At 32.9% G+C, this 15,339-nt stretch overlaps 1 protein-coding gene across 1 annotated transcript; it reads left to right on the top strand.

The window, feature by feature from the left end:
* The first annotated feature begins 694 nt into the window (after nucleotides 1-694).
* LOC149782335 (uncharacterized) lies at nucleotides 695-13,499 on the top strand. The gene is made up of 5 exons (XM_089934866.1): nucleotides 695-1,472; nucleotides 5,128-5,326; nucleotides 9,387-9,558; nucleotides 10,008-10,174; nucleotides 12,893-13,499. The coding sequence occupies exons 1-5, from the start codon at nucleotides 864-866 to the stop codon at nucleotides 13,171-13,173; spliced, it is 1,428 nt and encodes a 475-aa protein (XP_089790992.1). The 5' UTR covers nucleotides 695-863; the 3' UTR covers nucleotides 13,174-13,499.
* The last annotated feature ends 1,840 nt before the right edge of the window (nucleotides 13,500-15,339 follow it).

The raw sequence follows: 15,339 nt of genomic DNA on the forward strand, positions 1-15,339 counted from the left end.
AGAGGACCATCTGCTCGTTCAACAGTATGATAAATTCCTTAACGCTTTTTCTTGCTAACAAGAACGCAAGAGGTAATATCAAACAAATAAGCACAACCACAGATTATGAAACATTTCTAAAAGTAAAACAACTTGAGGCGATTTTAAATATTGGTGAAACAACACAATATAGCTTGCTACTTCTGGCCCAACATTTGAAACAAGAGATGAAAAATAATTTTGGAGAACTCAAGACATATTTCCAACAAATTGCAGATTTCGACCAGAGAAAAGCAAGCGCTGATATAGCATACATATACAGTGCATTGAGTAAATACAAAGATGCATCAGCTCAATCAGCCATCAGAATGGATAATTATATGGACGAGATAATAAAAGCTGCATTGAGTGCAACAATAACGGACGGGATAGAGGCAGCTCTGAAATTTTCATTTGCGGTAGCGGAAGCATGTAATCCATTAAAAGCAGTATTTGCAGGTGGAAGTGCCACTGGCATCCTTGACGCATCTCAAGGAGTCTCCCAGGCCATGGCCAATATTGCAAAAGCAGCCAAATTGAAAGATGCTTTCGAAAACCTCATTAGTGAGGTCAGAAACTTTGTCAACAAACTAACAAGAAACGAAGTATATTTAAGCAATGTTGCCAGGTTGATAAACAGTTTAAAAGAGAAAGATTGGTCCTCATTAACATCGGAATTTGAAGCTCAGAAGAATAAATTCCTGGATGATTACAATAATTATACTCCAGCTGTAACAAAGGATGAATTAAAAGGATTAACGGTATATTGGGAGAATCTTGTCGATGAAGCATGTAACATTCTTGATGCAACTTCTGGGATAGGTTCAGGTATAGCGAAAACAGTGATGGCAGCAAAAAGAACCTGTCCCAATGCAGGAGTTGAGGTTCAGAAGCTGATCGCAACGTATGAAGAGATATACGACTTCCAATTTAATTTGATGGACGCTCTTGCGGCTTGCATGAGAGCTGTCACAGTATACCAGGCGGCTAATGTTATTAATTCAGACCTCGACGCAGCAAAACCTAAGGATCTTGACAACACTGAGATATTCGCCGCATTGGAGATGCTTTCGGCCTTTTCAACGATCTGCTACAAAATATCTATGCTTACTGCCATAGACGCTTACTGTGATATATTAACATACAAGGAGGGACATCGACCACGTGAATGCATCGGCGCAAGGACGTCCATAACGTCTCTTTTAAGTAGAACGAAATTGACCTGCTCTCCCACGATAGAGTTTCAACAGATTCCAACAAAACCATCGGGACCAGGAGATAAGGCCTATATCAGTCTGAAAGACCTGTATGCTGGGCAGACTGTAACATTTAGGATTCCAGACAGCCAGTGGTTAATTGACCACAATTGGATTTCATCTTCCCAAAAAAATGACAAGATGTTTGTTCAACGATTTGAGATTTACCTTCCAGTTCTCAGCGAGACACAAACAAGGGTATTGTTCAATTATAATTTTATATAGGAAACAACAACAATAATACTAATAATACTAATAATAATAATAACTGGGATAAATATTCTGATGTTAACATTACTAATTCTAAATATCCTTACCACAACTAGTTTAGTGATGCAAAAACACCAAAAATAAAGAGTTAATAATAACACTAAGTTATGATTTTTATACACCAAACTTCGTAGGACTTTTGTACAGAGCTTACTACTTTATTGCGAAACAAGCAACAATTTGCCAAACTGCTTGGAAACCTGAGTAAGAGGAAACCAGCGAGTATTATGTATATACGTGTAATAGACAAAACCATTGTAAAAGTACCTGACATGGCTGGCAAATACGATCATTAATGGACTGATAGTATATGTTGTTAATGTATAGTTGTAAAGTCTAGTTAGACGTTTATAAAAGAAGTATACTTCAGCAAGCTGAACAATAAACACACAAACAGCATTAAATCACATCCCACCTATACATTTTGAGAACATGAGGTCAATCACCTTTACGACGCAAGCGGCTATCAGCTATACTTATATATATATATATATATATATATATATATATATATATATATATATATATATATATATATATATATATATATATATATATATAAAGAGAGAGACAGACAGATAGATAATTATATATATATATATATATATATATATATATATATATATATATAATTATCTATCTCTCTCTCTCTTTATATATATATATATATATATATATATATATATATATATATATATATATATAAAGAGAGACAGACAGATAGATAATTATATATATATATATATATATATATATATATATAAGAGAGAGAGAGAGAGAGAGAGAGAGAGAGAGAGAGAGAGAGAGAGAGATAGATAGAGAGGTAATATAAACGAACAAGTTTAGCAAAGTCACAAAATATATTATTTATCTAAGTTACAAATATAACCATTTAAGATACAGCTACAGATTTGTGAATAAATCCCATATATTCCAAAATGTCTTATGATACATCCAAATCGTTTGAATGTTCCTTATGAATTCCAATAATCATAAATGTAATGATACCTAAAAGAATGTTTTTGAATGCGTTGTCAATAGTCCACAAATAGTTTTTGTCTAGAAAATTAATAAACCATTTGATATCAAATGAATAATTTAAATAAATAATTGTTTTAGACATATATTTGAGCAAAATGCAAACTCTGATCATTGGTTTCCCAATACTAATATGAAAAAGGAATGAATAACTGTTTTCCAAGTAATTTATGTAACCCCTACTTGACCTTCATCGTAACTGATTGTTCCGGAAATATTTATAATTTCCATATACAGCTCCATAAACCATTGAAATCATATTCTGATAAAACTGTTGTTTACCACTTATAATATTGAAAACGGTCAGGTATGTATAAACTCTATCAACAAACCCTCAGTCACGAAGAGTACAAAACTCAGACATGCAAAAAATCAATCCAAGAAACTTCATTCGTAATGATGACCGAGTACAAGAACACAGTATTCGCACGTTCGCAACAAGATCATAACTAAGCGCCACAACTGTAATGTGCATTATGTCTGTATACGGCTGACACTTTTGCAGGACCGATCTATAACGCACACATTAAAATGATACTGAATAATACACTTTTATACTAATGCACGTTTTGCCCAATTGAAACAATCTAATGTTCCTAATGTATGCTTAACAAAACTTCTGTTATGGATCCATTATAAGATGACACAATATTTGAGATATGATTGAAGCCATTACATATTCAGTGCCTCTTTACAATGTGTTATTATCATTAACATAATTGTTATTACTAGTATTATTTGCCAATTACCTACAACTGATATTATACACGCCATGCGAGCATAAGATGTACGCAATTAACAAGACTACTATACATAATTTTAGGTTTGTTGTCAAGCTTAATCCAAAAGTTAAAAAATATTTATTGGTGCATGATGGCCTTTGTCATGAAGTTCTCTGAGAGGATGCATTTAAGGACGAACTAACGAAACCATAAAAGAAGGGTCTTACTGTACAGTAAGCAAAACGTGCAAGACAACAGCTCATAAATACCAATTGTAATTGTTGATATCTAAAATTGGTATCGTTTTATAATTTGTGACCAAAAATGAAGAATTTTGAATGGTTCGGTTATTATTTAAAGCAAAGCATCAAATCAAGCCTAATTATTGTGACAACGGGTTACAGAAAGTAATTTTTAAGTTCAATAACCTGTTACGTACGAATTTGTTACTGCCTCTTTCCAAGCACTACCTAGTTAAGAACGAGCTTGTTTCTTTTACAAGCATATCCCGGTTAGTTACAGCTTGTCATCAACCAATAACGGGTTACGTGCGTCCTTGTTATTAGGCAATAACGAATTACATTAGACATATTCTCCAAACACTTACGGGTCATGTACGGTGTTTATGGCAAGCAATTAAAGGTAAAGATTTACATACGGTCTTTCGTTGGTGCAATATCGGGTTTCTAGCGACTTGTTTAAGAAGTTTACACTAGACCTCCATACAAATAAAGTCTGGAAGAGATCATACAAAGTACCATCTGGGTTTAGATGAATTAATCATGAACTGTCTAAACTCAGTGACGTTTTATATTCCGAGACGATTCTCTTATAGTAAATGTTTTAGTTGTCGGATATGGGTACCATGGATTTCCTCGGTCAACAATACCATTTTTACTTGTAAGTTTGTTGCAATGATACGAGTACTTAAGACTGTCAACTATAATCTGTGAGAATAGTAATAAAGTTGAGTATTTATCAGCTTAAGCCCATGTTTGCAGAGTTAACAAGAGCAAATGTAAGAGCTTTCCAACTTCAAAGTTTTCCGAGTTAATATATGCTACAGTTAAAATTGAAAATGATAGTTTAAACAACAACATGTGGGAGAAACATTCTCCGCTCCCACACTTTTTTGATTAAAACTATATATTCATTAATTGTTTTAAAACCTCTACATGCATCTTTCAAATCATAGTAAAACTGATCTTTCGGAGACAATCGCATCTTAGCTGTCGGATAAAGGACGTAGACAATACGAAAGATTCAACATACCTACTACTAGTCAAAACTAGTAGAAGGGGACGCGCGTCTAATGTCACCAATAGCTAAAGTGTAATCACTCTATCTACATTTGCAGAAGCTGTCCAATTACAGCACCATGGGGCATTATTTTCTTATTTTAATTTGCGATATTCTGAAATAAGCACAATAGCAAATACGTGGTACATGCGATTTTGCGGAATAGTGTAAACACACCTGTATGATACAGGTGCAATGTCGTTCTTTGCTTAGTGGAATCAGCTTTGTCGTTACGTAATCCCTAATAATTAGTAAGTATGTGTTCTTAATATAAAGTGATCTCGAATATCATTTACATCGAAACGGTATTATAGCTGCCATAATAAATAACTGGTTACTTTAAAAATTGTTTCACAGGCTTGCTTTGAAATTAAAAGAAAATATAATGATCTATATATTTACATATGATTAGATAAAGGTTTTAAATGATGACTTTAACGAATTATGTCTATCAGCGAATACATTACTTGTGGGCAAGCAATAAACATAAAGAGGTTAATACAAGTGTGTTTTTTATACTCAAGGTTGAAGTTCAAGTAAAATCAACTGTTGGAAACCAACTCACTCCGCCTGATGGCACGGAATATCTGATGTCTCCCCGGCCCACACTCTGGTATCAATACAGAGAAGGAGGAAGCGGAAACGAGTGCCGGCAAGGGGAAATTCCAAATCCTTACAACGATAAATGCCGAGATATGCCTCAAATATGTCCAGTTACAATCGGTATTTTAAATAGTACTATAAAGTGTGTGCTTATTTATGCCCATTGTTAGGCGTCATGCAATAATCCACATTGATATATTTCAACTATGAAAAGAAGAAGCATTATGACAGCGTCCGAAATATTATAACGCATTGCAAACATTTAAAGATTTAAAATTTGTCCATTTCTTTTTCAAATATTGCACCACCCCCACCACCATCACACTAGGAGCAGACAAAATGGAGAGTTGAACTTTAGTAGTAAGATAAACATATACGCCAGGCTGCTTAAAGGCTTCCCCTCATTTGAATTTAAACATGATTTGTAAAGCGAAACCCTACAACTACAATACGCGATCAACAACCTTATCCTAGGCTATTGGAATCCCCATTATCTCTCTCTCTCTCTCTCTTTATATATATATATATATATATATATATATATATATATATATATATATATATATATATATATATATATAGATATATATATATGTGTGTGTGTGTGTGTGTGTGTGTGTGTGTGTGTGTGAATTTCAAAGCAATGCTCAACTTCTAAAAACATTACTATTTCATCAATAACAGCATTTTCAAACTAACATAATGTCTAAAATAAAATTGTTAAAATCAGCAAGAACTGTGTTCTTGCCTTTTGACATATTCTATGTATGACCAGCGAACACATTTTCTATATTGTTTAGCATATTACGTAGATAACAATATGCCCAGAAAAAGAGACGATCTATACGGTAATCGGTTTTGCAAACACGTTCATTCTTTTAAACATTCCACATTTGACGTATGTTTAATGGTGCAAAACTAAGAATTTTGACTATGTGTCTATCTGTATTATTTTGTTTCGCTACCAGTAAAATTTTTGATATTTTGTCGTATAATTCATTTTTAACGTTTATTTGATAGTGATATGTATGTTTATTTTACTTTTCCGTGTATTATTTTTCATGTATGTTTTTCTTTTTCGTATTATTATCGCAAATATTTTGTAATATCAGGCTTACAATAAGTGTGTTCACTGAACTCAGGAACGAATGTTATGTGTGGTACAATTTCTGTTGGTAACCTACTAAATTCCCTTTCGTGTTAGATATTTACTACAACCGGTAATTAATTAAGCCGCTGAGAAGAAGATAAATGCAATCATGACTAATGTAACCATGTTCGCCTAGTGCTTTTTAGATAGTAATGTTAACCACGAAGCAGTGCTGAGTAAGTTCTAACAGCGTTCACATTATACAATTATCTTGTGTGGTGACAGGGCAAATATATATATATATATATATATATATATAAACAGTGAGAAAACATATATGTACTATATCATATCATAAACATAAACTCCGGTCTTGTCACTATTAGGAGAAGAATTACTAGACAGAGCCCGGAGAACCATAACAGTACATAATTTTATATAACAATTATACTGTTCATCTTTATCTCTTTTCGGTACGTAAATAAACATGTATTAAACAATACAAATTAAATACAAGATACGATTGAAAAAATATTCAGTCCTAAATCCTACAGAATATAACATAACTAAAGCATGCACCTCTAAAACACATAGGACATTAATTGATTCTTGACCAAGATCACTAATTTAGGGACTATGTTTTTAAAGCATCCACAACACCCACTGTCTCTTGAGTGACGTATATGTCACAACACTATACAAAGGAAAACAAAGGTACCAGTCTCATGGACATTGTGAATATGGCACACCATAAAGCAATCAAATACAAATAGCAAAGGGTAACCCTTTAACAAAAATAATAAATACTTTCTTCTTTCAAATTCTTTTTGAGTTTTACATAAATACAAATCCCCACAGGATTTGGGATACATAAACACATGAAATCTTTTACAAATATGAATGGGCTATTGCAATATGTGTTCTCTGCATCGTCATAATGCCGCTGAATTTAGAACTGTTTATGATTGAAGTGTCATCGATATCTTGGGCATGTGTTACCCGAATAATGACAGGAACGGTAACCTTGGTTCGAATGATAATATTGGTTAGCTCACTGTGAGGGTCCACTGGTTCAGGGCCAACTATTTTGCTAAACGAAGAGATTATTTGGCGATCCTTGTGTAGGCTGAAGTAATCGGACCGAGCGGGGCCGTTCCTTTTGTATTTTACAGCTATGGGATTAGGAATATCCCGTAACTGTCGACATGATCCCACGGGATAAATAGCTTCGTATATTCCATATTAAACGAGACATTAAATTTAACTCTGTATATAAAACTCAAGTATATATTCATCATACTTGTTGACGAGCCTTATGGAGCTCATCTGATATGGTGATGGAAATTGTGATATGGATTTGAAAATTGTGATATGGCGATGGATAATGTCATATGGTGATGGAAATTGTGATATGGTGATGGTAATTGTGATATGGTGATGGACATTGTGATATGTGATATGGTGATATGGAGATGGGAATCGTGATATGGTGATGAAATTGTGATATGGTGATGGAACTTGTGATATGGTGATAGATATTGTGATATGGTAATGAAAATTGAGATATGGATTTGAAAATTGTGATATGGTGATGGAAATTGTGATATGGATTTGAAAATTGTGATATGGTGATGGATATTGTGATATGGTTATAGACATTGTGATATAGTAATGGAAATTGTGATATGGTGATGGACATTGTGATATCGTAATGAAAATTGAGATATGGTGAAGGAAATTGTAGTTTACAAAAGGTTAAAGTAATAATTGTCTTCATTAATCCAATTCATTTTTTGAACTAATCGTCAATACCGACGTTCTAACCAAATAAATGGAAACATTCATTGTACAACTTGCTCATCAGACAAGCAACGAATACATAGATTATCAAGCTTTTCGTATGCCTGTTTTTTTAGAGCATAATCTTCATTACAGATATACCACTGTTACGTTGACGGATATTTTCTCTAATAAGAGTTAACAGTCTAGGTACTAAATTTGAATTATTAAGATCGTACTTGGTATTTCAATAAATTCCACTGAAGCACTGTATCACTTATGTCAGTGAATATGTTTAATGCGCGAAGAAGGGTGTATTTAATATTCTGTTCTGTTTCCAAAAACGACTTTCTGATTGTGCTTGTTGAAAAGGTTATTTTCGTGTAATAATATAAGTACTGTGCTCTAAAAATGTTTTTGTTAGTAAACAAAAAGTGTTTAAATAATTGTTTTGGCGCAATTTTAAAGATATAGTTTTTCATATAAATTTTTGAGTATGCTATAGGATAAGGTCAGTGGCTGTGTACAGGAAAATCCTTAAAATAGTATTTCCTGTTAAGCTCGGGCCGGCTTTCTTTGACTTTCTAAAAGGCTCTTAATATTCAGTCATATTCATGAGATGGCTAATAATATGTTATAAGCGCTATAAAACAGACACAAACAACAACACTGATGGATCATTTCTTTCATGTGTTCTTTTAAACTGCAAATGTATTACATAGTGTGATACAGATATATTACACCTGTGCTATATCGTTCACAATTTATAGCATTAAGTATTTGGTTGCGTTGACCAAACAACATTTAAAACTTGTAACTGAAGATATGGTATTGTCATTTAATAAATGTTTTCGTTCAATAACGTATGGTGTTGTTAGGAAACAAATTAAAGAGGTCAATAGCAAAGGGTCTTTGGAGCTGAAATTTCTTAAAAATGTTGTTGTGGTGGTTTGTGAGGTGTTGTTCCAAAATTTGTTTAGACGGGTGTTGGAGAAGATCATATAACTACTGATATTACCAAAGTTTGACATATATATATTGTAAATGGTCATGAATTTCTGATTGTGAATGAATGCACGGATGACATTTATTACAAGCCTTTCTACCAATTCCTATGGGAATCAGATAAAAAATTTTATAAAGAAAATTTTGACAATAGATGACACAAGCAATCGTTTATGTAACAAACATAGGTTCTATGCGTAACATAGATGCTGTTTGGGTGAGATGAATATATTTCCGAACTGCATGCTTATCTTGGTTTCTTCGGATATCATGGTTGCCACTTACTTTTCTCTTTTTTCCCCACAGAGTTACCTACGTGTGGTAATCAAGGGAACATCTGTCCGTCTATCTACACACAATGGGATATTAATATTTATGGTTACGAAAATGCAAATTTGGCTGTACCTTCTACAGATATACCTCTCAGAGTTGCGGTGCAACTCTGTTCTCTTCGAGCGACTGAACAGTTGAAGATTCGGTACGTTAATAATGGAAATTCAAAGTATGTCATACCGATATTCCTCGAAAAACTCCACATTCTTTCTTAGATTTGCTAACCATTTTAATCAAATACATATGCCTTCACGCGATCCATGATCATCAAAGTAGCATCCTCTAGTAGTGATCAATTTTGAATTTAAGTAACGCGGCACCTAGTTGAGTCCTTTTTAGATATATAATCTCAAGTAAAATACATACACAGGAAACATTTGCTTAACATAAACTGTTTTCGGCTATTACAGTTCCAGTTGGGCTATTTACCCTGAAAAACGTCTAAGATCTTTTGAAACTCAAATGATTTCTCATTCTCAAGGCGTTCCGTTTATTTGGATTAATGTCTCTTAACATGGTATAGTCAAAAAACGAAATCAGCCATTGATTTATTTGTGTGTTAAATTTAAATAAACAGTCAAACTTTTTGTCCAGAAATCTGACTGATGTGGAACGACCACTGGATTGGCGAACTTACCATACTGAGGAATACAGCACTAAGGGAGCATGTTGTGGATCAAACCAATATTATGACCAATCGACTTCCAGATGTAAAGCGTGTCCATCAGGCAGTGTAGCCAAACACAGTGGTCTTTTATGCGGTAAGCCTTTGAGATTGAACGTTACGTCTCTTATGCTGAGGTGTAGTCTGTATGATGCACTTTGACTGCCCACATATAGAAACGATGTGCAAAGTATAAGAACTAAGTACAAATGTATTAATGTGAATTAGCAGTTAGGGACATTGATGACTATGTGATGTAAAGTAAAGGTAAATTTACTGAATGTCTCATGACGGTTTGCTTAAGTCGAATTATAAATACGAACCATAACGTTGACCGTTCGTTAGCTCCACAGTATTGTTGCTACCCATAGGAAAATATACAGCAGTCAAATTATTTTTATTTACCAAATATAACATATCACTTGTTTGCTTTCTTTATTGTGCAAATCAAAAGGTATTATAATATTTCCACAAAAAGATAAACTCAAATATAAACGAACGTAGACGTACTTTTAGTGGTTAGGTAAACAGCATATTTAAAATGTGTGAAAATTTGTTGAAAAAAATGTTTCTCAATGATTAGATAATACCTTTTATTCAAAGTTTGAGAAAAGCTTTCTTCTCTCAACATTCGAATTAACTAAGATTAGACAAAGTTTAAAAATCAGTGTCAGCTTTTTTATTTCGTCACCGAACATGTTTTAAAAAAACAAAATATGCAGACAATAGTATGCTTGAACGTCAAAACCATCTTCATATTATCCTTGTCGACAATACAGGTTCCACCGGATGTAAACAGGGAATTTTCGCAGGGTCTGGATCTAAATACAAGCAGCTACAACGGAATTTTTGTGTTTAAAAGACCAAGTCATGCAGCAGAATATTGTCATCATTTTGAACGTTTTGTCTTGGAGAGGTTGTGATTATAATGCAGTTGTATTTTGCGGGTTTTACCAGAAAACATTCAGTAACTTGATAGAATTTTAAGAACACCGACAATTACAGTTGAAAGAATTATCAATATATAGGAACAAATTCATCAGGTGGAAATGGACCATGTTGATATTCTTCCATCAAGTTTCTCTCTTGTATTATCTTCGTGGCTAGATTAGTTTTATTTCGCTTTAAAATGATATAATAAGGTGTCTGTTGTGAAAGTCTTAGACGCATTTATTTACGCAAGTAATTTCAGTTAGGATTGATTTAAATATATGTATAGCAGAATATCGTAACAAAGTCATGTCTACTGTTTTTGATAGCATCGCTATTCACAAAGCTTCCATAATTGCCACAAAACTGAGCAAACGTATTATCATTAATGAATCTCCTCTTTCGAATGTTTTAGTAGGTTATTGTAATTATTAAAGGCTAGTATAAAAGGATAGTTTACAGAAACAAATCATTCTGGTAAAACCTCACTAGTGGTCTAGTGGTTGAAGCGTCCTCCTCAGATGCGGGATATCTCTGGTTAGAACTCGGGCGCAGTTATACCCAAGACTTGTAATCATTGTTCTAACTACTGCCTCACTAGGCATTCAGCATTAAAAAGTTCGTATTAAGACTGGTTGACCTGCTGACAGGAAATTATACGTCTGCAGCATCATGATCCAGTGCCAGATATAACTATAAACTGACTGAAAAACTGTTTAAGCTACGTTAAAAATCCATATCACACACATACGCTTTCTAGTAATAATCGATTTTACAAAATTGTGTTAAACTGGGCATATATATATATATATATATATATATATATATATATATATATATATATATATATATATATATATATACACTGGTTTCTCGAAAACCGTAAAACACGAGGTGTGTGTGGAAGGAACAGTGGGTTCCATACTTACTTTCCTTTCCTATGGAAATTATTGTATGCGCTCTAAGGGAAGAAAGGCAGGACATATTGGATTTATTTAAGCACATTCATTCACCAACATCAATGTTTTGATAAACGGAAAAAACTGAATATTTGAGAACGAGTAAATACTTATGTAAAGTTATTGGAATCATGATGCAGTGTGCTTCGTAATTCCTTTCGTTCAGAACAAACAATACAAATCCAAAATGAGTCAGTCTTAATTTTGTGTGTTTTAACAGTACTTGATTCTTTTCATGTATCTAATATATAGCATTTTCCCTCTTCTTCTTTCTTCCCTTTATTTCCGTTCAAGATAGCCCTTATGTAGTGTACTTAGGATCATAATTTTGTCTATAGAGCAGCAATCGCAAACAGTTTGGTAGGAAGTAAAACTTGCATGGCAAATGTCGTAATAATTAAAGAAACTTTTTAGACGTTCCAAACTGATTCTTTTGCAATATATATATATATATATATATATATATATATATATATATATATATATATATATATATATATATATATATATACTGATATATATACTTACTTTGAATTATTATATAAAAGAAAATATATCATTTTATCCCCAAAAATGTCTGCTTATATATATTTAAAAGGATCATTGTGACACTAGAGATTTAGCACAATCTTTAACAGATAATTGCTGTTGAGCTTAAATAATTAAAATAACAAATAGCATCTGAAATTACGTCACAGACGACTAATTATGTTCCTTATACGGAAGCAACCAGTAATAATAATAATATTCAAGAATGAAATACTCTGATTGGCTTACATTAAGTACATATACATTATTCACGTACTTGTTAGAAAAATCTTACAAATCGATAAATAGTAGTGAACATCCTAAGGGCCTTTTTTGCCTAGATGCAATTTATTTTGTTACTGAAATTAAACTGACAATTTGTTTTTATACATTTATAGGAAAAGAAATTCGATTTGTTCCCGCACCGGCCACCGAAACCACATTTTCCTTTGCTAGTGCTCAAACTACCTGCACAAACCTAGGCACAATAATTGCCTCAACGGAAGATATTAACAGAGCAGTGGCACATGGGTACTACGCATGCGAATGCGGCTGGTTGTCTGGAAGAATCATGAAAGCACCGAAACCAAAAGTCAGCTGCAAGGAAAATGCCGGCTTAAATACAATAACATGTAACAGCTTTACCACTTGGGGCGTTTATTGTCTCAATAATTTCTAGAATGATGCGTCTGGTGTTCAAGTCAATTGGATTCTTCGGAAAAGACACTGTCGGAACATTAAAATAGCTTGCAAAAAGAGAGTTTAAATCTTTGATTTAGCAGAATATTAACATATGTAGTATGCTATCTATAATATCACAAACGAATGGCAAATATGTCATTTTAATCTTTTAAAGTTACGACTGAATGCGCCTGCTATAGATTTCTCAGATACAAAAACAATGGCTTATTCTTCCAAAAAGCAATGTACTTTTTAATCCATCACACAATTCATACCCAGTGATATGGTCATGCAAATTGTAGCTTAGTTATGGTTATAGTATTAATTGACTTTAGTAGTCCAATTCATTACATTCATACATACATACACACACACACACACACACATATATATATATATATATATATATATATATATATATATATATATATATATATATATATATATATATATATATATATATATATTCTCATTTTTTTATTTCTATTTGCATATACTTTAATGCTAAGAAATCTACCGTTTTTACTCTTATATAATATTAAACGAACAAACAAATGCACATAGTACGTTTATTGTAGAATGACTATTGTTTTTGGGCAATTATTACAAGCCAATGCGACGTACATCAAGCTATTCTGCTGAGGCTCTATTTTAGCTCACTTAAAACATATTTTCGACAATAAGATTCAAACTTAAAAAAGTAATTAGGTTGGTTGCCAATTCGTCGTGGCTCCTTTTCAATTCGTCATGATTAAGTTGTCCTTTCGTCCTTGCTTCCTTTTCTTTCTTTTATATAATATTGTATTCGTTGACGGATTGCTTAATATTTTCATGTTCACAGAAACAGCTAAAGTTTCGGCATTTCAAATTGGAATGAAGACAAGATGAGTGGTATTGTTACTGAAAATAGATGAAACTCTCTCATTCTCACTCTTACAAGCACACTCGCAGTTGATTTATTCAAGGACTTAATTTAAGCAAATATTAAAATAGATGAAATGCGATAAAATCGAACAAAATTTAATTATTAGGAAATGAACATTATTTCACCAATATATGCAAAAACATAATACTAACGTTTAAACATGTTTAACCATTTGTATACTTTCACGGCACAGTCCTAACATATAATGGCAGATGTGATGTTTTTCATTCTTTACATTTAATATTCTATATATACACAACTAATTAAAGCTAGTGGAATACTAACTAAATATGCTGCGAAAACATACATTATTCTGATTAAAACATAAGAACAGCGAACATTTACAACCAGGCAACCAATACAAATTTATATTAACACACATGAGCATATAACAATGTATTGGACACGTATTTAAAAAGACAGTATTCGTTATTCAATACCAAACTTTCGAAAGGGGTGACTCTCAAAAAGAACATGCAACGAGATTATTTTCTCTGGAAGGATGCATAAAGTAAATGGGGAATGTCTGCACTGTTGATTCACTGAATTGAACAAAAAATATAAATAAGACAGCCTTGAGTCAAATGAGAGAGAGATAAGGCAAACTAAAGATATATCAGTTAGGTACATTATGTCAGAATAATCATATTAATCATATTTATCACAGTAAATGTTGCTAAAAACATACTGGGATTCTTAGGCATTTTGGAAATTAATGTATCATACATATTGTCAAGTAATTGTTTCAATTATCTAAGAAAGCATCATTATCATCAAGTTGCATTAGCAGTGAATAATGTTGTCTGTTAAATGTGCTTGAGAAGTTATTTCTTTATTTTCGGGGGTCCCGAGTGGCCGAGTGGTCTAAAGCGATCACCGTTCTGGATCACTGCCATGTCACCTCTGTCTGCTTGGTTCGAGTCCAAGGCTTGGCTAGCGTTGGTACGTGGGAAAGCCTGCCAGTAGCTTCTCGTGGGTCGGTGTTTCTTCCCTGGGATTTTCAGGGTTCTTCCTCCACCAGTAATCCTGGCCGCCATGTATAACCTATCTTGTGCTGAAAAATGGCGTGAAACCCAAGAACAATAACAATAACAGTAACAATTTCTTTAGTTTCTGATATTGTTTAACTTGCATTAGACAGTTTCTTCTTTGCAATTGAATTTTAAATTTCTCTTGCTATGGAAAGGAAAATGAAAAGGGCCTTAATATAAGAGTAAAAATTATTAAAAAATAATAATA

This window comes from Sinohyriopsis cumingii, chromosome 15 (assembly GCF_028554795.1).
Source record: "Sinohyriopsis cumingii isolate HCF-2022 chromosome 15, ASM2855479v2, whole genome shotgun sequence".
NCBI classification, from domain to species: Eukaryota; Metazoa; Mollusca; class Bivalvia; order Unionida; family Unionidae; genus Sinohyriopsis; species Sinohyriopsis cumingii.